The 25,376-nt window shown below is 34.2% G+C and overlaps 1 protein-coding gene across 1 annotated transcript; it reads left to right on the top strand.

The window, feature by feature from the left end:
• Nucleotides 1–22,869: 22,869 nt before the first annotated feature.
• Nucleotides 22,870–24,922, top strand: LOC126763897 (uncharacterized). The gene is made up of 4 exons (XM_050481662.1): nt 22,870–23,633; nt 23,686–23,788; nt 23,845–24,386; nt 24,692–24,922. Exons 1-4 carry the CDS (start codon nt 23,015–23,017, stop codon nt 24,700–24,702), a joined length of 1,275 nt encoding a protein of 424 aa, XP_050337619.1. The 5' UTR covers nt 22,870–23,014; the 3' UTR covers nt 24,703–24,922.
• The last annotated feature ends 454 nt before the right edge of the window (nt 24,923–25,376 follow it).

Raw genomic sequence — 25,376 nt, forward strand, 5'->3', positions numbered from 1 at the left:
AATAAAAAGCCGGACCAACTTCACTTCACTTTAGTTCAATTTCACTTTATTACAATTGATTAAACTTTACAACACCTGCTTTTAATATACCTTATAATATTTCAATTTCGCTACAAAGAAGTGCTACTTTACAAAAGATACGTTATCAATTGCCTCGGTCGCCGTCCGCTATTCAAGTCAAGTCCGTTATTGGTTTTATTCCGTTCGAGTCCCTTTTTCGTTCAGTCAGTGTTGCCGTATGTCAAAAACGTTCAGTCCGCATGGTCGCATTTCTTTGTCCCACAACTCGGCCATTCCTGACCACTTTTTCACATAGACCACAGCTGTCGATGTTGTTTTAGGTCCCTGAATATTTCCGACCATTTCTACTTCATATCGACCGTGTTTCAATCGCCTAGTTACTTTGTATGGTCCTAAGAATTTAGGTCGTAACTTCATTCCGTTACCAAATTGTGTCCGCCTGATTGCAACCAAATCATTAATGGTATAGTCGATTGCCTTTTTACGTTTTCTATTAAATGACTTCATATTCTCTTCTTGAATTTTTTGTATGTTTTCTTTAGCTATTTCACGTAACTTATCACGTTCATTGTTTAACTCCCTAACTGCTTCATATTCTAAAATTTCGTTTAAGTCAAGGTTTTCCTTTACCCGCATGTCGCAACCTGTTAAAATCTTAAATGGGGCCTGTTTTGTACTTCGATTCGGAGAATTGTTTATAAATTGCTGAACCTTCCCGATATACTTGTACCACTGTGAAGTATTCGGATGAGATAACTTAGCTAACATTGGTATTACTCCTCGATGTATTCGTTCCACTTGTCCATTTCCTCTTGGCACCCCCGTCGTAATGAGTAGATGCCGAATACTGTTATTGACGCAATAACTTTTAAAAGCTTGTGAAGTGAACGCTGATCCCCTATCGGATATAATTCTACGCGGGTTGCCGAAAATGTCAGCTTGTTTCGAAAGCCTGTCTATAACCACCTCCGCGCTTGTATCTTTTGTTGGGTTGAGCCACACAAATTTTGTAAAAGCGTCGATCAAAACTAAAATATATTTGTACTGTTTCCCGGTCATTGTCTATATGAAATGTCCCCAAGGGATAATCTTCTTTCTCAATTGGCGACAATAATCCTTCCAATTTACCACACTTTGTGTTCATTATTAAACATTCGACAAAACTGCTTACTATATTTCTGACTTTTCCCTCGAGCACTGGAATGTAGTAGTATTTCCCTACACAATCACAAGTCTTTTTAATTGAAAAATGCCCTTGCTTATGTGCTTACAAAATGATCTCATTCTCCATCTGTTTAGGTACAACAATTAGTTCCTTTGCCGGATCCTTGTACAATATTTCGTGAGAGATAGGAAAGTCTTCATAAGAATTGTTTTCCAGTATTTTGCGAATTGCCCGCGCCCATTCATCCTTCTCCTGTGCCTCTTTTAATCTGTGCTGTAACGATTCGTCTACTAACATACACGCTAACCTACTCAAAGCATCGACATGCTTCATTTTAGATTCTGACCTATGTTCTATAGTATAATTAAATTCTTGAAAAAACATTGCCCATCTAGCTACTCGTGGTGGAACATCTTTCTTCCTTAATGTCATAGCAAATGCATTGCAATCCGTTACAATTTTGAATTTCAAACCTAATAAATACACTCTCCATTTCTTTAATGCGTTGACGATGGCGAGTACTTCGAGTTCATAAGAATGATAGTTCTCTTCCGTTTTCTGGCTCATGAATTACACTGGATGATATGATTCATCCTCTGCCCTCTTTTACAACAATACCGCGCCATACCCGTGCTTTGATGCATCTGTATGAACTTCGGTTATTGCATTTGGGTCATATAATTCTAAAACTGGAGATCGCGATAGCGAGGACTTAAGTTGCTCGTAAGCAATCGCCTGCTCTTCCTCCCACTTGAAATGTTGATCCTTCCTCAGAAGATCTGATAATGGCTTTGCCACTAGCGCGTAGTTTTGAATAAACCTCCGAAAGTAGGATGTTAACCCTAAGAACTGTTGAATAGCTTTCTTGTCTCTAGGTGGCTTAAAAGCTTTAACCGCTCTAGTTTTTTCATCCGACGCACTCATTGTGCTATCTTCGATTACATACCCCAAAAAAATTTACTTTACGCTTCAAAAAAATACACTTTTTCCACTTAATTTGTAGTCCAGCATCTGATGCTACTGTAAGAACTTTCTTTAGTTTTATTAACCCCTGATTAGATCATCCCTATAAGTGACTGCACTTCCCTCATCTTTTAGGTCTTTCAAAATCGAATGGATAAATCTACAGAATACCGCTGGTGAATTTGAGTTACCAAACGGTACAAATTTAAATTCAAATTGACCTTTCATTGTTATAAACGATGTATATTTTCTAGAACTTTCTTCGAGAGGAACATGCAAAAGTCCGTTAGCCAAATCTAACGTGGTAAAAACTTCATATCCCTGGAGCTTCTCAACTACCTCGTCAATTAATGTCATTGGAAAGTTATAGCACAAAATTTTCTCATTTAGTTTTCGATAATCGCAACATAACTGTTTTGATTTATCTTTTTTAGACACCAGCACAATCGGCGACGCGTAATCGGATACGCTTGAAGAAATAATATATTCATCTAGCTATTGCTTTACTTGAGAATCTACGATTATTTGATCTTGAAATGATACACGCCTATGTGCGGTGGAAAATTTGATTCTTTTTGGCTCATATTGAGCAACCAACTTTTCCACTTCTGACATTTTTCCATTATCAAGATGTGACAAGTCAAATGTTGATTCTGGCTCCTGTTCATCTATACAAATCATACTAAAAGCTGCTATTTCTGCCTCTTCTGCAATTTTACCATTATACTTCTTGTTGTTTGCCTGACAAATATCTGGTTTATCCTTCCTTTCAAACCTATCGCTCTCCTCGATAACAATTAAATCGACTTGACCCAAAATTGAACGTCCTATTAATGCCGGATACTGAAGATCCCTATTGTTGACAATATGAAACATGATATTTATATCGATATCATCTACTTTAGCTCTGGTTTCGAAACTACCTAACGTGACCACTTCTGAATTACCGATTCCGCCCAACACTCTTTTATCTTTGTTTGGCTTAACTTTAAGATTAAGTTTTTCGACTGTATCTGCCCTTATCAAACACAAGCGACCACCTGTATCAACTAACGAAGGAAAAATTACATTCCCTACCTTTACCATTTTAAACTTTAGTCCAAAATCTGCCTCTGAAGGTTTGAACACTACTTCGGTAATTGTATTTAAATTGTCTCTTTCACCTATCGTTTGAACTTTCGGACATTCGTTGCGTTTGTGGCCGACTTTGTTGCACTTGTAACATCTAAATTGTTGGCTTGTGCAATTCTTTGCTATATGCGAAGTTTCGCCACATTTGAAACATGCGCGGTTTAGAATTGAACGTTGCGTATTTTCCTTCCTATCTCCCTTGATACTAACTCTGTTTTCAACTTCCACCTTTAGTTTATATTTAATTATCTCATAAATTTTTATTTGCTCTTTTAATTCCCTTATACTCCTTGCTTGGTATAAAACCGTCTTGTTTCCATTAAGGCATATACAAATTCAATAAATATTTCGTTTTGTCTCTTTTGACGATTCCTTAAAAGCCTATGTGCCTCAGCTGATGAAAATGATATTTCGAATTCATCAATTAAAGCTTGTTTTAAAGATATCCAATCACGGATACCGGTTTGGCTTCGAACAAATGCCCTAGCTGCTCCTCTGAGAGGCTGTTTTGCATAAATAAATTTATGGATTTCCGATAAGCCTACTATATGTGCGTTTTCTTCAAAAGATTCTGCCCACTGATTTACTTCCTGCCCGTCTGTACCGTTAAATGACGCTAAACTTTCTTCAATTTCTCTAAATGTAAAATGAGGAACTGTGGGTGGACCTTTACCCAACGCACTTTCACAAAGCGGCTCCACTGATTCGACCTCACTCTCGCTTTCATCGTCATCGTTAAGAAGACCGTAGTGTGTCAGAAGTCTGTCTCGTAATTCCTTCTTGCGTCCATTTGTCGGTAGCCCTGCATCTTTTAGTCTTTCTTTTAACACTGTCACTGTCATGCTTAATATAGTCTGAGCCTCCATTTTGAGCACTCTTTTACAAATATGTAATACAACAAATGATATAAGTATATATACTCTTATGTGATAATGTTAATTTAATAAAAATTAATTTAAATTTATAATATAGAAATAAATTATGCGTAATTTAAAGAACTTAATAATATGAAGGTAACCTTGTACTCCTCGTTGTACGCTGCCGTTGTCAACACACTTTTCAACGCTTCATGCCGACTCTGCTGCTGCAACCCGTTCGGTGCCCACTTGATTGTAACGCGTAACGCTCGCAGTCTGTTACGCCTATGCACCTGTGTCAGAGAACTTAAAAACATATATATAATATGTTTTTATGTTCTCTGATCAGGCGAGGCGAACGGTAATTGGTGGGGGATATAGGCAAGCGTCAGCAGTGCGCGCGCACATTTTTCTTTCTTTCTCTTACAGCTGGGAAATGAAATATGTGTATACTTCAGTCAGTAGTTCGTTTGCGAGTTTACTAGCGTTACGCGAACGGTGATAGTTTGGTTATTTTATTGTAATTTACTGTAATTTTATTGCGTTTTGAACAATTTTATGAATTAATATTGTTCAATACATTCAATATTTTACGTTTAAAGTGAATAAAATTGTAAATTTATTTTAAAGTTTATGTTATGTGAATTTTCGGGTAAATGATAACAAATTGAAATTGAATTGAGACGGCAAATCAATATCATAATGGATATTAACAGATGACGAATTAGCAATTATTGAATCACGATTCTTTACAAAGGGGAAGGCTGATCAATTATGTCCACATGGAATTCGTCTTTTTCTTACTAATAATTCCGTCAATGAATACAATAATTCGATATTGCAATGTGCAGAAAATAAAATAGCATCAATAGCTACGGATTTATTTTTTGGATGTCAAAGTACTGAACAAGAAGCTTTTCTCAAACAGAAATTTCACAAAATGTCAGTTATTGATACTGGCGATTTACCGTACGAAATTGTTTTCGTTTCGTACAAATCGTACATTATCACCACAAACATTGATGTATCAGATGGATTGGCAAATGGTGCAGTTGGTAAATTGGTACATATTGAACAAAACGATCAAACTGAAGTTACACGAGTATGTTTAACTTTTGAAAATTCACAAAAAGTTGGTAAAAAAACTTCGACAAAAAGCTTCCACTTATGTAGCGGCACATTATATTGATAAACATGCCAATAGAACGCAGAACATCTACCATTGCCATGAATAATAACAAAACAATAAATGCAAAACGTAATCATTTTCCTTTAGTATCAGGACGTGCCATGACAATTCATAAATCTCAAGGTGGAACATTCGATGAAGTAGTTTATGAATATCAAAGGACTCATTCTTTATCATTACTTTATGTTGCTCTATCACGAGTTACCAGTATTGACGGACTCTACATAGTACCAAATGACAATGATAATAGATTTTATCATGGGCGAAAAACTGATACATCGATCATATCTTCACAAGATGAATTTCACCGATTATCGTTGAACACATTGTCAACAATAGGTAGAACGACTCTCGATTTTATGAATGATAGAAAAAAATTGTAAATGGTTACTTTTAATTGCCAAAGTCTCAGAAAACATGTATCGGACTTGAGCGATCCCGCAATTGATTCAAGCAATATCCTGTTTTTATCAGAAACCTGGTCAAATGACGATGAAAACATTGACATCCCGAATTTTGATTGTATTGCGAAATTCAAGCGTAAAAATGTTAGATCAGCAGGAGTGGCAATTTATCAGAAATCGAATGATACCTCGAATATAGTAACTTCGAACAAGGACATTCTATTACGACATATTCGTGAAGTTGATATTGGTCAGTCATCAATTGGTGATATATGTGCTGCTCACTGTGTTTTGGACGATGGAACAAACATCATAATGGTAGTTGTTTACATTTCGCCCAATAACACAGTTAATAATATCATAAAGTTTATATACAGAAGACTTATGATTTATGGTCGAGTAGGTTCTGAAGAACTAGGAGAAAACTATCATATGTTGCCATTAATCTTAGCAGGAGATTTCAATATCAATTTCGCATCCGAAGATGGACAACTCTTGATAAACTTTCTACGAGATAAATTAGAATTACAAATGAATAATGACCGTAATGAGCAAACTACAAGACATGGAACAACAATCGATGCAGTTTTTTCTAGATTTCTGTCTAATTTTAATTCTAAAATATATGTATCGTATGTCTCGTATCATAAGCCTATTGTCTCGGTTTTACAATCAACCACAGTAATTATTGATGTACCCAATAATGAAAATAACGAATAAAACAATGAAAAAAAAATAAAAGATCTATGCAAAAATATTAATTTACTAATGAAAACATAAAATAAATTTAAATATTTGTAGGAAATTAATATATGTATATGTGCATACATGTATATATTGCACACACACATTCATATATATACATATAGATAGAGCGAAAGAAGTTTCACTTCAGTCGTGCGGTCATAAGCACACTCACTTTTTTAGCGTGTTTCACAACTTGACATCAGGGGACACGAAAATAGCAGAATTAAGTACTTTCAATGTGAAATAAGAAAAATAAGATAATTCCAATGTTAAGGAATGTACGCTTACAGTTTCGCATATTAACTATGCGCAAACGTGCTGCATATAATTTACTGATCGGTATACAAGTTAACGATAGCCTCCGCATAAAAACCTTACCATAACTGTAAATAAAATTGAATCTTTGCACTTTGCAATTACATTTTCTCATAAATTAGAAATATAATTAACGTTTTTGATTATTTAAGAATTCGAGAATCCATTATTATCAAAACAATATCGCTCGCCCTCACAAGAAGGCATAACAATAATAATCGTAAAGAAATCAGAACACTTAACGTTCTGCTAAAATTTGCTGTCACAGCTAAAATTATAATTAACTCTTTATTCTGGATTCAATCAAGCTGATGCTTACACTTCAGCTTTAACTTTAAGTAAATAAGACCAAAATGTATATATAATGGTATTTCAGAAATAAAGATTTGATTTGCATCTAGCAATCCACTAGAACCACACGTGTTCTTATTTCATCCCTCGTTGCGGGAATTAATTGGTGCCCAACGTGGGGCACGAGTCAAAAAGTGCCTAGTATAGTAAAATTTATAAAAAGTTGTGTTATCAAAAATAGTTTGGCACGAGTTCAAAGTGCCTATTACAGTAAAAAGAAATAAAAATTGCGAAGTTAAAATTGTCTTAAAAAAAATAATTTACACCAAAAAAAAAAAAGAAAAAAAAAACTGGAAAATTGGTTAATAACTTATTGGAAAAGTAACAGTGACAAAAGAGTGTAAATTAAAAACTTTCACAAGAAAATTAATTATAAAGAGTGGCTTAAATTGCAAAAATAATCAACAGTGTTAACAGCAGCAGTAACAACATCAGCGGACGTGTCAACAGCAGCAACAGTAACCACAAAGGAAACTGCGGTAACAACAGCAGCAGCAACACCAGCATCATTTAGCGAGAATTATAACAAAGCCAACGAGGGAATACATTTGTAACTTTAAATTAGAATATACTATATATTAGACATGGGCAATAGCCCAAGTATTAAATACAAAAAACTGTCGTACTGCAATTTTTGTAAGGGCGAACACGATACTAACAAATGTCCTAAACTAAAAAAACAAAGAAATAAAATAAATAGCTAATGGTTTGTACAACCAGTAAATCACATAATCAAGAGCTGCGATTCACCACCCTCGGGGGGAACCTCCAGCTTATAACAATTTAAAATTCTCTGCGATTCACTACCAAGGGACCCTCCAGAGAATTATAAAAAATTAATTTAACCAAAATATTTTTTAAATCAAAACAAAATGCCAGACTCGCACGCCCTACCGAATAATTTGGACTATGACAAAATAGACAAAATAGTTAAAAGGGTTTGCAATTCTAATAAAAAAACATTTCAAAAAAATATGTACCAAATTTCTTCCATGACGAAGATAAGAAAGTAAACTGCATGAACGCAGTATTTAATTACATAGGAAAAAATAAAACAGCCACATTAAAGGACTATTATAACAAGCACGCTTTAGAAGCAGAAAGTGTGGCTATGATCCAGGTATCAAAAAGCCTATACCAATAAGTTAATATAACAATAATTAAAGGCTCGATCAGCCATATAATAAAATATATTGAAACCGCGATTCACCACCGCAAGGGGGACATTCCGGTTTATAATAAAGCTTAATTCTGGGATTCTGAACTCCAGACCCTCCAGAATAAAAAGGCACCTCTTCCTAGAAGGGATAAAATAAAAATAATTAACAAAAAAAAAAGACCAGAAATTGAAAATTGTAAAAATGACTAACGGTGACGCTTTGACCGTAGACCTAATAACGCGCCTTATTGCTGACAGCAATATAGCATTACGTGAGGAAGTATGTAGAGCAATTACGCTCACAAATAATAGTCAATACCACTAATGAAACCGATCTTTTAACACAGACGATTGACGATAATATAGCCTATCAGGAATCGTTAGACATAGTTAAATCCGTCCAAGAATTTACTGGTAGAATGAATTCATATGTTAGTTGGAGAGAGGCAGCGCTTAACGCTATGAGCCTATACGTAAAGGGCGGTAGAAAATACTTCGCTGTACTGTAAATGATGCATTAATAAACAATGGAACAGTTCCAAATTTCGATGCAATTCTATCTCGTCTAGACTTTGCATATGCGGACAAACGTCCAATACATATAATTGAACAAGAATTAAACATCTTAAGGCAGGGTGCAATACCAGTAGTAGAATATTATAACCTCGTCAGCAAAAGTTGACGCTATTAATAAACAAAACAATTATGACTCACGGAAACAACGCAGAATTGACAAAAGAATTAAACAAAAAAAAAAAACAGGGAGCATGCCTTAAGAATCTTTATAACAGGACTAAACACCCCATTACGAGACATAATATTCTCTCTAAATCCACAAGTTTTACCTGACGCTTTAACAAAAGCTCAAGAACTCGAATCAAACAATCAAAGAGCCCGGTTTGCTCAAAATTTCATGCATGATAGAAACAGGGTGAAGCCAACGTACACAAACAATAACTTAAGGTTTCCTCAAAGGAACAACCCTCTCAATAACAATATAAATTATAATTTTCCGAAACCAACTCCTATGGATATAGATCCATCTGAATTCACAATAGAGATTTTAATATGAGGGGGCAACAAAGCACTAACAATTTTTACCAACAACAAAGAAATAACAAATAATGCAAACTTCCAGGCTAATAGTAGGCAAAATCAGGAAGCACATGGAGTTAAGCGGCATAGAGAAAGTAATAATAGCTTTCGCCCGCAAGAAAAGAGTCAGAGAATTAATAATATGAACGAAATCCATTTTTTAGGCGAAGAGGGGACGAACTCCCCTATCTCAACTTACACGACTCAAAATTAAATAAAAACTTAAAAGCTCTAGTTGATACGAGAGCAACCTTATGCTACATTAAGCCTGGGGTTTATAATAATAAAAACGAATTAGCCATTTATAAGCGCATAAAAACCGTGAATGGCTATTCCATAATCAAATTATACCACTTAATTACCTTATTTGGAGTCGAAGAAATCTTCTATGAAATAGAGGGATTAGAATCGGATCTCCTTTTGGGATACAATTTCCTTAAAACTATTGAGGCACTTATCGATTTGCCCAATGGGAAAATTAATTATAGGGTAGAAAATAATTTGGAAAATGAAAATAAAAGTATGAATATTTATTTTGAAAATAAAACTAAGGAACAAGAAGCTTCCAAAAGTATCGGTAAAAATGAAAGAAATATTAAAATTGTGGAACAAGCATGCTCTACACCGCCAGCCGAAGATTTTACCGGCAATATTATATTAAAAAAATTTCTTTTGGGACAAAAAGGTCCTAAAACGCCTGCTGAAGATTTATACCAGCATGACGAAAAAAATAATTATGCAAAAAATATTGTGGAACGAAAAAGTACTACGACGCCAGCCGATGATAATACCGGCAAATTAAATAAGAAATATATTGTGGAACGAAAAAGTTCTACAACGCCAGCCGATGATAATACCGGCAATATTTTATTTAAAGAAATTATAAAGTTCTTACCGGCAAAATAAAACAAAAAGGGAATGGTGAAAAACCAAATAAAAATATAAAAATACAATATTTTGATTACTTGGGACAAGAAAATCCTAGGACGCCAGTCGAAGATAATGCCGACAATAAAATCAAAAAATATACTCCAAAAAAAGGAGGTACTAATATTTTAAAAATAAATAATTTCAATATTACCGATGAAAATAATTTCGAAGAAATAACTGAGCTTCAAACACATGTAAAAGAAAAAAAATTCTCAAATGTATTCAGGCAATGATACAAGCTTTCCATTTCACCCTGGAGAAATAATTTACGAGAAAATAATATTAGAGAGCAATAAATTATAACCTAGATATAAAAACAGCAAGTTAAGGAAAATTTAAAGAATAAAATAATTATTAATAATAGAAATAGAATTATTCATAAAGATAATGTAAAATCATAATTATTATAGGTTACCGATATGATTATTTTAATTTTGACTACACTAATCAGCTCAGCAGCCGCTGATGTTATAGACCATACCCGAGAAGACTACGTACTTATCGAAAATGGAGATGTTTCCATTTATGAGGAATACGGGGACCTGTTTCACATTACTAATTTATCTTATTTTGAAAATATTATAGCAGACGAAAATAGAAATTTTTACAGTAATAACGAACGAAATCACGACAGCTTAGGAATTATTACACAGGAAACAGAATCAGAAACTTTGATAACTAAAACTTTATTGGAACAATTAAAACAAACCCATTTTAGCCAAAAAGGGGTATAAATGAATTAGGAACACTTTGGAAATGGATAGCTGATACACCAGACCATGACGACTTTGTAAAAATTAATGACAAATTGGACGAACTAGTAGTAAATAACAATAAACAATATACAACAAATTCAGATATTTTTAAAATAATAACAGAACTAACGGACACAGTTAATAATATTAAAGGTGATACCACAAATAGGAAAATAAAAAGAAAACGAAATCAATATGTTATACATGAACTGCAAAATTTAATAAATACAATAACTTTTGGTAAAATTGGAATTCTAAATCCAACAATTTTACACTTTGATGAACTAAAAAACATAACATACTACCAACACGGCATAATGACAATAACAGATCTAATGGACATTTCTAAATTAAAAATAGCCCAAAAAGGAATCGTAATTATAATTTATATAAAATACCCTAAAATAGAACTAACATGTAAGTACTATGATGTAAGAGCCATAGCTCAATTAGATGATAAGCTTATTATTGACCAGAACATAATATACTGTATTAATAAATTTTTTAATATTCAGAATTGTAAAACAAAAGTTTCAAAAACCTATTGTAAACTTAATAAAAAAAGCACATGTTTGTCAGAAATTTTAAACACAAAACAAGGAAAATGTAATAAATTAAAAGAAAAAACCCTACAAATTGAAGAAATTAAATCAGGAGTGATATTAGTTTCAGGAAAAAATATTGTAGATAATCAAACATTAAATGGAACTTATTTAATAACATTTGAAAATTATACTGTAATAAATAATCAATCTTATGAAAACATTGAAGAAAAAATGTGGAATTATTTTAAAAATAACCATATAAATAATTTTGAAAATTTAGAATATCTTGAAACAACCAACAAACTGTTAAAATTAGATAATATAAATATTTTAGCAGAACGGAACAAGGACATAACAGTCCATTCATATTTTTGGTACATAATTTTAATTTTGGGAATCATTTTCATAACTTACTTATTACTAAAATTAAAAAAATCTCGCGAAATTCCCAGACCAATCGAAAATCCGCAATTTCAAGAAATCTATGAATATATATAAAGAAATATATAAATTAACTCAAAATAATAGTGAATCGGGGACGATTCATTTTAGGAAGGGGGGAGTTAACGATAGTCTCCGCATAGAAACCTTACCATAACTGTATATAAAATTGAATCTTTGCACTTTACAATTACATTTTCTCATAAATTAGAAATATAATTAACGTTTTTGATTATTTAAGAATTCGATATACTTTTTCCGTTCTGAATCCAAGAATCCATTATTATCAAAACAATATCGTTCGCCCTCTCAAGAAGGCATAACAATAATAATCGTAAAGAAATCAGAACACTTAACGTTCTGCTGAAATTTGCTACCACCGCTAAAATTGTAATTAACTCTTTGTTCTGGATTCAATCAAGCTGATGCTTACACTTCAGCTTTAACTTTAAGTCAGTCTCGACCAAACTACCGCACGCACAAAATTATACAAATGTTAGTTAAGAAGAACAAGAAGCGAAGCAACTAGCGAAACAAAAAGTAAACAAAGCAGCTACACCGAAAAAAGTTTTCATAATTGAAAAATATGTTTATTTTAGTTTATTCAATTATTCTATTAATGTCAATTTCATATTCATAATTTTTGATTCTCATTAAGTCGCATATATGTATGTTTGTCCGTTAGGTAGTTTCTATATTTATTTTGGATTATTTTAAGATAAATTGAAAAGACGCTTACTCTTAAAAATACTCCTGCACAACATACATTGCGCAAGATTATTTTCATTTTCATACATAAAAAAATTGATCCATTTTTTTGCTCAGTGCAAGAACAAATTTTGCCGTAGCGAGTGTCTGATTTGCTTTAGCGAACAAGTAAGGTATTGCTTGTTCAAAATCAGATAGCAACTGATTTGTTTTCGCTTGTTCTGCTGCGAAGCTTCGGGCATGTTGGTGTGAAAAAACGATCGCTCAACTGTAGGTGTGAAAAAACGAAGACTAAAAATAGTAGGAGCTGGTCGAGGCTGCTTTAAGTAAATAAAACCAAAATTTATATATAATGGTATTTCAGAAATAAAGATTTGATTTGCATCTAGCAATCCACTAGAACCACACGTGTTCTTATTTCATCCGCGCGTTCGCGGATGTAAAACAGAAGTACATTTTTTTAAAAATTCCCTCGTTGCGGGAACTAATTTCCATACCAGAGAACTGCAAAACTCACTTTTTCCTTGAATCAGCTCATACGCAAAAGTTTCTATTCAAGTCCAATCACTGAGCGAAACACAGCGTTGAGTAAAAATCAGCTCATGTTGCCGAATCGCTCATTCGCGTACAACGTGAGCCTTCGGTCCGAAATGCTTTGCTCACGTTTGCTCACTTCACGAAATATTTAGCTCATGCTCGCTCGAAATGTTTAGCTCACTTTCGCTCAGTGATTGGAATTGAATAGAAACTTTTGCGTATGAGCTGATTTAAGGAAAAAGTGAGTTTTGCAGTTCTCTGGTATGTATGTATATAGTTTTTGTATGCTTTGTTCGCGATCAGGTTATGTGTCACATGCATTGCACTAAGAATTTGGTACACAACTTATATTTTAGTATGTATTTGTCATCCCGTCGATATGGAGCAAGAAGATATTTTAGAAAAAATACGTACAAACGCCTACACATTGTCAGCCCGACATAAGGGAAGGAGCCATGTTTGGAATATATTATCTGAAATTATTAAAGAGGATGGCACTATTTGGAATGGATTTACATATATACTGCCAATCCTGTAACAATATTTTAAAATATTTGCCAAAAAATTCTTCAAATTTAAACATACATATGTATGTATGTAAGTGCTGCAAATCGCTTAAGGAGACGGCGCTTTTATTCAAGCACAGTGCGTTTATTCATATGCGTTGAGTTTGCTCATACCCATTGAGTTTGCTCATAGGCTCAGTGGCGAAAACATTCACGAATGCCATTTTGAGCGCTTGAGCCGAATGTGCTGATAGTTCGGGTATTGATCGCAAAAATGTTCATGTTGCGCTCAACGGAAGCCGTTCTCTGTTCCATACGTACATATATTTGTTATGAAAGTACTTAAGTATGTACATTAGGGTGATTCAAATTTTTTTTTTTTTTTTTTTCAATTGGTACTCGCAAAAATAGGTTCCTAGACACCTCTAAGAAAGCCTCTCCAAATATGAGTTTTTAATTGTAACGGGAAGGTCCTCCGCCTAACGGTTTTCTATTTTTTCTTATTATCAGATAGAAAAATTTATATCTCGCTTCCAACTACTTGAAAAAATATCTTGTTAATTAGGTTTTGTAGGAAATTAAATGCTCTAAATAATGGTCTCTTATGATTTTTTCGTAAACCCAACCGTTTAAAAGATATTGACAGTTAAAGTTTGATTATTTTTGAGAAAATTTTTTATTTCTTATTAATTTTATAACTCAATAAAAAAAAATTATTATGAATAGATTTTTGGAGAGGTATTCTTAGAGGTGTCTAGGAACCTATTTTTCAGAGTATCAAACGAAAAAAAAATTTTTTTTTTGATCCACCTTAATATGCATTGATGTTTGACGATGAATATCTCGTAAACGCTTAACTTAATCGAAAAATCATAGTAGACCATTTTTATAGAGCAGTAAATTTCCTACAAAACTATGTGTTTTATCATTCATAATAATTTTTTTTCATTGAGTTATAAAATTAATAAGAAATAAAGAATTTTTCCAAAAATAGTCAAATTTCAACCGTTAATATCTTTTAAACGGTTGGGTTTACGAAAAAATTATGAGAGACCATATTTTAGAGCATTCAATTTTCTACAAAACCTAAATAACAAGATATTTTTTCAAGTAGTTGGAAGCGAGATATAAAATTTTCTATCTGATAATAAGAAAAAATAGAAAACCGTTAGGCGGAGGACCTTCCCGTTACAATTAAAAACTCATATTTGGAGAGGCTTTCTTAGAGGTGTCTAGGAACCTATTTTTGCGAGTACCAATTGAAAAAAAAAAAAAAAAAAAATTTTTGAATCACCCTAATGTACATATATCGGGTGATTTTTTAAGAGCTTGATAACTTTTTTAAAAAAAAAAACGCATAAAATTTGCAAATCTCATCGGTTCTTTATTTGAAACGTTAGATTGGTTCATGACATTTACTTTTTGAAGATAATTTCATTTAAATGTTGACCGCGGCTGCGTCTTAGGTGGTCCATTCGGAAAGTCAATTTTGGGCAACTTTTTTCGAGCATTTCGGCCGGAATAGCCCGAATTTCTTCGGAAATGCTGGCTTATTTCTGTAGACTTTAGACTTGACGTAGCCCCACAAAAAATAGTCTAAAGGCGTTAAATCGCATGATCTTGGTGGCCAACTGCCCATGCATCCCGAAAAATGCACTGTTTGGTGTGGTTTGTACGCTGGTGGAATCATTGGACCGTATTTTTTCAAAGATGCTGTTGGACGCAACGTTACGGTGAATGGCGATCGCTATCGTTCGATGCTAACAAACTTTTTATTGCCAAAAATGGAAGAACTGAACTTGGTTGACATGTGGTTTCAACAAGATGGCGCTACATGCCACACAGCTCGCGATTCTATGGCCATTTTGAGGGAAAACTTCGGAGAACAATTCATCTCAAGAAATGGACCCGTAAGTTGGCCACCAAGATCATGCGATTTAACGCCTTTAGACTATTTTTTGTGGGGCTACGTCAAGTCTAAAGTCTACAGAAATAAGCCAGCAACTATTCCAGCTTTGGAAGACAACATTTCCGAAGAAATTCGGGCTATTCCGGCCGAAATGCTCGAAAAGTTGCCCAAAATTGGACTTTCCGAATGGACCACCTAAGACGCAGCCGCGGTCAACATTTAAATGAAATTATCTTCAAAAAGTAAATGTCATGAACCAATCTAACGTTTCAAATAAAGAACCGATCAGATTTTGCAAATTTTATGCGTTTTTTTTTTTTAAAAAAGTTATCAAGCTCTTAAAAAATCACCCGATATATTTTAAAATTGAGCTATTTTATGATGAATTCCATAAAATCTTTGCAAATATATAATTCAATAATTCAATAAGATTTGCATTACTACCTGATTATGCATTTTATATACTTAGGTTTGGTACAACACACATATACATATGTACATACTTATGTATGTATTCATATACTTAAATAAATATTTGCTTTGGTCATTAAACTTTTCGTGTTAAAAGACCAAGCGGTCGCACATTTGCCCATATACATATATTTATAAGTGCATGTAAACAAATATAAAAGAACCATACGCATGTTTGTAAATTTGTCTACATCAGTGGTCGGCATGAGAGGATCTGTCACTGTGTTGGTGAGCACGAAAAAAAGTAGCCCAGTGAGAAATTGGAATTAAAATTAAGCAAATTTTATAAATAGTTAATAGTATAATGAAAATTAACAAAATGTCTTTTCAGGATATATTCCCTATTATCTTTAAATGACTTGGAACATAAAAGGCATTGCATGGCACCAAAGGCATTTAGAATCATAAATTGCTCGCATATTTCTCGCAGGGCATATTTGGTTTTGCGCTATAGTCTTCCGTGATGTTAATTCGCAGCTTGCTCGACAACGACCGAACGATAGAGCGTAAGCGTACGTGTGAAGTTAGTTTGCACAATTGGGCTAAGAAATGCCGACCACTGGTCTACATGCAACAAATGTATGTAAATATGTACATTCAATGCTTTATGCGAAATTTCCGTTGACGCGGACAAACAATGGCGAAGCTCATATTTTTTGCTTTCATGTCAAAGAATCAATGTGGCGAGAGGCTGGCGCGGCGACAAAGCATCACTACATTGTGTTGTTGGTAGAAAATTCGAGCTGTGCCGAAAACACAAACGAACGATCGCCAATTGCCACTGCTTCCCTTGCCGCTGTAACAGCTTGTACAACAAACCAGCGTAAATATGTATGTATGTTTCTGAGCTTGCATACATATCGACGCAGATTTTTGCAAGCCGCGTAACAATATTTTTTCATTCCTTAACAAATAGAGTCAATCCCGGTTATGTGCCACATTCAAAGATACAGATTTTTGTGGTTTGTTAAAAATAAAAATATAATATGGCACATAACCGAGTGCGGATATGTAAACGAGTCGTACTTAAAACAATAATTTCTATGATATTTAAAACAAAAAAAAACAAAACTTGAGATGCAGCAACATACGGGCAATTAAGAGGGATTGGCTTTTAAATGGAGTACTACTTAACCGGGATTGACTGTACACATAAATAAGAGGAATATTGAATATTTTCTTTGAAAAATTTCTTGACTTGAAAATCGACAAATAAACTATGTTGTCAATTTTATTATAATACATTTGAATACTTATGTATATTTGCGGGGTTGTCACTTTTTCCTTCTCATATAAATATCAGGAATTGTTAAATTTATGATTTTTAGCTTTTGCCATCGTCGCGAAAAGACGCTTGTAGGCAAAGTCATGCTCGGGGAGAGCGAGCGAGTTTGCCTGTTGAAAGTACGCTTGCGTTCAAGAAGGAAAATGTTTTTGTTGTGTGTTTTTCTACAAATTTGGGCATCGACTATTTGGCTGCCTTATTATTTTGTGACGCTGCTGATGCTACTGGAAACGATTGTTGTTTTTGTAGAACAATATTTGTAATTTTTGCGAATGACATATGTATCTACATGTGAACGCATATAAGTATGTATGTTGTGCATGCATTATTTGTGTGGGAATGTCATACGCACATATGTATTTACATGTGTACGCATATAAGTACATATGTATGATGCTATTTCAAACGATTGTTGGTTTTGTAAAGCAATGTTAGTAGTTTTTGTGGGTGACATATTTACATGCGTACGCATATTTGTATGTTGGTTTGTGTATACATTATTTGTTCGGCAATGTCGCACTCATATGCATATGTATGTACTACATATAGAGCAGTGCGCTCACACTTTTTACTGATAAATGATCACGATTTGAATTTGAATTGTACTTACATATGTATGAAACTATGTGCTAATATGTAGTTGCGTATGAAAATTTAAATGAAGAAATGTAATTTGCAGACAATATTCTTGTAAAATATTAAGTTTTTATGATAGTACATATGTCATAAATCATAACAAATTATAACATATCCACAAACATATTTGTGAATTTATAACATATTATCAAACATATGAAATATTTAAAAAGTATTTCTTATTTGTACATTACCTACAAATATTACTTTGAAAATAGCATAATTTAATGATAATGTTATCAATTTTGAACGAATTCAGAAAAATTCGCAAAATGATATTCATAACAATTAATACGATTGCATGTAAACGTATAAAAATATAAGCGAAAGGCCAACATACGTCTGTAATGGCAATGTATATTTCTCAGCTAATTTTCTTTGAATGCTCAGCTGTTAAAATTTCTCCTTCTGATCTTGCTGTGGTGAAACACGCTCATCGCATTTTGTTAGCCAAAAATATTTTTTACGCTCTCCGCGCGGTGAACCTTCCTATGATATATGTTCTCTGATCATATAAGATAAGTACATGTACTGCAGACTGACCTATTCATGAGTTTTACAAGCATTTCCCTACGACTAGGGAATGTAGGGAGAATGGACTTGATAAATAGGGTTCCAAACCACAGAAGCATACTCTAATATAGGCCTCACCAAAAAGAAATTTCTTAAGCGGATCTCTAAATTCTTTTGACCAACGTTTAACGAAACTAAAAAAAAGCACCTTTATCTTTCAATCCGTGGCAGATTCATGAAGAATAAAATTGAGTTTGGGATCCACAAAACTTGCACCAAGCTAAAGTTTTGTATTACGTATGAAGTAGGGTCTACAGATCTACGTAAAAAATGCATCGTTTTACATGTTTTAAGGTTCAATGGCATATCATTTCTAACACACCAAGATACTATGTTGTTTAAGTCTGTTTGCAACTGACATCTTTCACTATTTAAACTATATGATTTAGAAAGTTTTTCATCGTCGGCATATAATAAAACTCTTGAATACTTAATAACAGATGACGAATAACAAGAACAGAATTGGAGCCATCTTGGTCCTTATGGCTATCGTTAAATATAACTTGTTGAATTCTATTACTAAGATAAGAAGCAACCCATTTCAGAAATATTGGTTAAAAATTAAGCAGATAAAGTTTATTCAAAAGAATTGAATGGTTTACTTTATCAAAAGCTTTACTAAAATTTGTGTATATAACATGAGTATGCTTATTCTCCCTAAAGCCCGTTGATACCACATGTTTGTATCACCTCTAGCGAATTAGTCACTGTAGATTTCCCTTTAAAAAACCGTGCAGCGCTGAGAAGAAATTAGTGGAGAAATCCAGAAAGTTATTTCCCTGTTACAATTGCTTTAAAAAGTTCAGGTATTGCTGACAACTTTGCTAATCCCCTATAGTTTTCAATGGATGACCCAAATTCACTCTTATGCAAAGGAATTATAAATGACATCTTCCATATACGTACATAGATGGAAATAAGCCTTGCTTAAGAGATGAATTAAATAGTTTTGTTAAGGGTTGGTATACATTAGGGTGGGTCGATTCCGGACTTTTTTCAATTCGGGATTTCTAATAGTGCGCCCCAACTCCGGCCTTGAAATTTCGGAAATTCGCCTAAAATCGTGAAATTGTCTACCTAGCGCCTGAAATACGCATCTCATGGCAAAATGTATAAAACAAAAGTTATTTGTCACGTCATTTGCTACCGAAATGGTATATGTGATGATGGCCGTAGGACGAACCGTTCCCGAGATACGAGCGAAAATGCGGCGCGCCACAGCGCAAGGTGAAAATCGGCTTGCGGCCACACTTCTTGACGTTGATTTCGCCGATATCACTCAAATTCATTCACCTACGCCAAAGGACACGTTCGGATAGATCTCCACACAAACATTTTTTCATCGAGTTCCTACACTATTGTCGGTGATTTCGCCGGTTCTATCACTTACATTCATTTCCCTGCGCCATACGACACGTTCGGACTGGTCTCCACATAAATATTTTTTCATCGAGTTCCTTCACTCTTGTCGTTGATTTCACCAAGTGCTATTACTGAAATGTCCTGTGTTTGGCATATATCCGTACAATCTCTCTGAGTCCCAGTTACATACTTACCAGGATGTTCTTTTGTGTTATCAGTTTGAAAGATTTCTTATAGGGCGACTCCGAGGCGACAACTATGAACCTAGGAGTAAAGAGGTTACAGAAATAGTTGCAAAAAAGGTTGAAAATACTTTCAAAAAGTCATCTATTCTGATAGTTTCACACACCAGAGTTGTACAAATGCTCACATACCATAAGAAATTTCTGACTCTTAAACAAATGTTTTTAAGGAACCCAATAGGTTTGAGCTCTAAAAGAGACGACTTTGTCTCTTCTGCCGGAAAATTATTTGACATCGCTGCTTGTAAATGCATTTATTTTTCTTCTTGCACTTGTTTAAAGGAAAGGAAAGTTCCTATCAATGAACAACCATTTCTCTTGGACCAGAGAACCAGAAGAATTGGTCGCATTAGGAGTGTTGATCTACCTGAAACAAAAAAAGATTACAAAGAAAAATGAACGTAAAGAAAAGCCTTCAAAACGTCATTCAACACCATTCAGATCAGCCAGACTCTCATACAGACGACAACAATGTAGGTGCGTCGCACATGGATTCTTTCAAAAACGATGGTGATGATGAATTTTCTCTTCCATCCTCTAAAATCAAACAAAACACACTAGTATTAGAACACACACAGAGGATCAGGCGAGCTTTGGCACTGACAAATGCAAGATTAGTCGGGCAAAAAAAAGTGTTGGAGTTAAGCTCCAAAACACCGAAAGCATTGACTCTGTATATGGGCTGTATTTTGACGCCCGAAAGACAATAAACTTGCACAAGTCAGCGGAGATGAAAAGTACTACCGCGAAACTGTCAAAGAGGAACATATTTCTCTTATAGCGGAACCTGGTTGTCATTACTTTGGCCACGTCACCTCTCCTTTCGGGTCAGCTGAGGATGAGACGCAAGCTATATGGCAACATTTACAAGACAATTCAGTTGATGTGGAACATCTAGAAGTTGTCGGTGCTGATGGCACCAACACGAACACAGGTTAGAAAGGTGGAATCATGCGGAAACTAGAAGAAAGAAAAGGTAGGCCATTACAGTGGATTGTTTGTCTTCTACATTTCAACGAACTTCCGTTTCGTGCTCTTTTCGAACACATAGATGGTGTCTCAAAGAGTCCAAATACATTCTCTGGCGACATAGGTAAACTGCTCCTTGATTGTGAGAAGTTGCCTGTTGTCAAATTTGAAAGTTTTCCATCCTGCCAATTACCTTCTGAGGTTATTAATCCGACCCAACTTAGCACAGACCAAGTTTATCTCTATAAAATATCAGAAGCTGTTATTTCCGGTCAATGTTCCTCAGATTTAGCGTCGATGCATCCAGGTAACATGCGCAAATCTCGCTGGCTCACCTGTGCAAATAGAATTCTGAGATTATACATTTCTACTGACAAACCAACAAAGGAAATAAAGATTTTGGTCAAGTACATACTTACAGTTTACTCACCTTTGTGGTTCTCAATAAGATTCAACAGTTCAATCAAAGATGGCTCGCGCCATCTCTATGCTGCAATTCAAAGGTCGAGATACTTACCTGCTAAACTGCGCAAGGTTGTCGATTCATCCATTCAACAGAATGCTTTCTTTGCTCTTCTAGAAAACATTCTCCTTAGTATGATGACTGACGAACGGATAGAAGTCAGAAAGTTGGCTCTTGACCGTCTTCTGGCAGCCAGAGAAGCAGAGTCTGACACTGTAATGGAAGGGTTAGATTTAATAAAGTGCCAAAGCTGAATTTCAAAGCTAATAATTATTACGATATGATTAACTGGAAGACTATTACCTTGACTGCCCCACCAGTTCTTTGTTTAGTTTCTAACGAAGAACTCATGAAAGGGCTGTCGGGAGACACTGCAGAGGTATGGAAATTTAGTGAATTCCCCTCTCACACCGTGGCAGTCGAGAGAACCGTCAAACTGGTGACAGAGGCATCTTCTAAAGTTATTGGCCCCCAATCTCGTGCTCGTTTTATACGCTCTACACTGAAATCTAGGCAACAAGTGCCAAAGTTTAGAACAAAATCTGATTTTATCAATAAATTTGACACAGATTAGGTAGACAATTTCACGATTTTAGGCGAATTTCCGAAATTTCAAGGCCGGAGTTGGGGTTGAAGATGCAATCCGATCTCAAAACAAAAAGTTGCATTGGAATCAGGAAGTACTAAGGCAACTTTTCCGCACTATTAGAAATCCCGAATCGAAAAAAGTCCGGAATCTACCCACCCTAGTATACGTATGTATTTGGCACATTGTTTAAGAAAACATGAAGGAATCATAACTGGGCCATAATTAAATGATTGATAACTTGAGCTGACACGGAACATTTTTTTTCGGAGATTTTGGAGAGAAATTGGACCTAAAGAATTCAGAAAATATATTAGAAATTGTGTGATTTTCACTGGACATAGTAGACTTATACTTCATTGCGAACGGAAAATTAGAAATGTTGGTCTTGGAGTTGACGAAACTATAGAACATTTTTGGATTACGTATAATATTATTTTTTACTTTGTTTATATAATTATTGTAACATATTTTGTTAATTTCAGCAAATTGTCGACGCAATTTAGAATATTTTGAATAATCAACAATTAAACCAGTTTTTTTTTAATACCATGTTCAGACCGAAAATTTAAAAGATTAGATTACATTTAAGCATTTCATAACCCAACAGTGTTCTTACTGCCGTTAGTGATTTATAAATCAGATGTTTTTGACATTCAGCCATAAACATCAAAGTCTTTATTAAAGGAAAACATTGTAATGTCGTACCTTGTTATAAAAATTGTCTTCTTTTTTCTAAATTATTTCCGCTCAATGGAAATAATTTGGGAATTGTTTGATTTTAACCGCTTAGCAATGAAACATTTGCTGTATGAACACGTAGCACTAAAAATGTGTAGTCTATATGGAGCAAATTCAACAAGGTCTATTTGGATAAAGGCAAGTACATATATAAATATTGGTATTATAACTTCGTTTAATTATAATGTGTATATAATTCAGACTCGTGGCCAAATGTTTTGGGAAGTCAACTGCCAGGTTCATTCAGATGCGTTTTTTAAAAACAACTTCCGAATGAAGCGCAATTCTTTTATTAAATTGTGCAATATGTTGAAAGGTTTGGAGAAGAAAAACACTAACTACCGCATTGCTATTGCTTTATATGCTCTTGGCTCTTCAGCAGAATACCGAACAATTGGAAATATGTTCGGAATTGGTAAAAGCACTGTCTGCTCCATTCTAATTGATTTCTGTCATGAAGTCTGGCGTTGTTTGTGGCCTTCGTATTTGAAGAAATTCCCAATGAACGAAATTCAATTGCGCGAGTATTTAAATGGTTTTGAGTCATTGGGTTTCCCTCAAGTGTTAGGAGCTATAGGTAATAAGTTAAATTTTTCACATTTGAGTTTTTATATATTTTTAAGTTTTAGATGGTTGTCATATAGAAGTTCCCCCAGCTGCAGAAGATGCTGTTGACTACTACAATTACAAAGGCTGGTATTCCACAGTTCTTTTGGCTTTAGTAGATGCAAGGTAAGTTTTTTCATGAAGCTCGTTTAAACACCTAATGTATTTCTTTAATGTTATAGATGTCGCTTTATATACATCAACGTTGGTAGTCCAGGCCGTTGTAATGACTCTTCAATATTTGAGAGATCATCTTTAAAAAGCGAGTTGGCACAATCTACTATATTTAAAGACATGAGTAAACAAATATCGTCAGTTAATGTTCCAGTCGTTTTGTTGGGCGACTCTGCGTCCAAATTTGATGAACATTTGATGAAACTGTACCCATTTTGTGTAAACCAACCTTTGGATAAAAAAAAATTCAACTATATACTATCGAAATGCCGAAGAGTAGTGGAGAATGCTTTCGGTCATTTAAAGGGAAGGTTCAGACGGATTGGAAAAGGCTTGGATAACCACATGGCCAACACGAAAATCGTCATTAAAGCATGCTGCGTTTTGCACAACTTTTTAAATGAGGAAAATGATAAAATTAATGAAAAGTGGATTGCAGCACAACAAATCGAAAACGAATCTCGGCAGTTGCCAGAAGACGTCTCTAACATTTGTGGAAATGTCAACCCAAGAGCAGAGGAAATAAAACAAGCGTTCGTTTCGTATTTCGGTGAGTTATTACATTCAACTTTGAAATATTATAAAACTCAACCGATCCATACTTACATATCTCATAATTCAATTCCAGTACAAAAAAAAAAACAGATATTTCTATATTTTATATATGTTACATATATATTTTCGTATTCACTTACATATTTATATTTATATTTCATTTTCGTATTCATTTATATATATACATATTTTATATATTACATATATATTTTCATTTTCATTCACATATTTAAATTCATTTTCCATTTTCTTAAACTAAAACTTAAAAACAAAATTTTAAATTTATTTTTGGCGACGAAGGAAGTCGATGAAAGCATCCCTCACTTCTTTTGAATCCACGCGACGTAGAAGGTCCATCGCTTGGGCTTGGGAGCGGCGGCTGTCCTTCTGCATCGTCCTCAATGTAAATTGGTTCCATGTCAACTGAAAATAGAAGAAACAAATAAAAGTGTAAGGAAACATTCCATAACCGTTTTTCATTTTATTATGAATATTGGAATCTACTCCAATGCGCTTAAAACTTACCCACAATGCTATCCTCTACAAGTTCGGCGGAACAAAAACTTTTGAAACCACCTACATACTGCTTGGTGGACCGCCTCATAATATTTCCACCGACTAGGTGAGCCACCTGATGGGCCATTTTCTGCTTTTCTTGTCTAAAAATAAAAACAAAATATTTAATTTATATGTTGACCTCATAATATATTACTCACCTGTATTTGTTGGTAAAATTGTGCAATTTAATTTTAATCTCACTGGACGTATATTCGTGTCCAGCCAAAAGCATCGTACAGGACATTTCCTCGTATATGTGGTTATTTTTCCGCGTTGATCGCAGCTCTGGCATTTTTTGTTGCCACACCTCGATTAAGTCGGATTCGGCAGCCTCACTCCATATAACTCGTTTCTTTTTTTGAGTTTTTTCCATATTTTTTTTACTTTGTAATTTGATTTGTAATCAACGGCAATTTTGAGTTTTATT

The sequence above is a fragment of the Bactrocera neohumeralis genome, unplaced genomic scaffold (assembly GCF_024586455.1).
Source record: "Bactrocera neohumeralis isolate Rockhampton unplaced genomic scaffold, APGP_CSIRO_Bneo_wtdbg2-racon-allhic-juicebox.fasta_v2 cluster09, whole genome shotgun sequence".
In the NCBI taxonomy this organism is placed as follows: Eukaryota; Metazoa; Arthropoda; class Insecta; order Diptera; family Tephritidae; genus Bactrocera; species Bactrocera neohumeralis.

Excerpts from the sequence above, each read along its gene's own strand:
- LOC126763897 (XM_050481662.1), top strand. The coding sequence starts at position 23,015 with ATGTCGTACCTTGTTATAAAAATTGTCTTCTTTTTTCTAAATTATTTC. Across the intron at positions 23,634-23,685 it reads TCAAGTGTTAGGAGCTATAG|ATGGTTGTCATATAGAAGTT; the intron begins GTAATAAGTTAA and ends TTTAAGTTTTAG. Across the intron at positions 23,789-23,844 it reads TTGGCTTTAGTAGATGCAAG|ATGTCGCTTTATATACATCA; the intron begins GTAAGTTTTTTC and ends TTAATGTTATAG.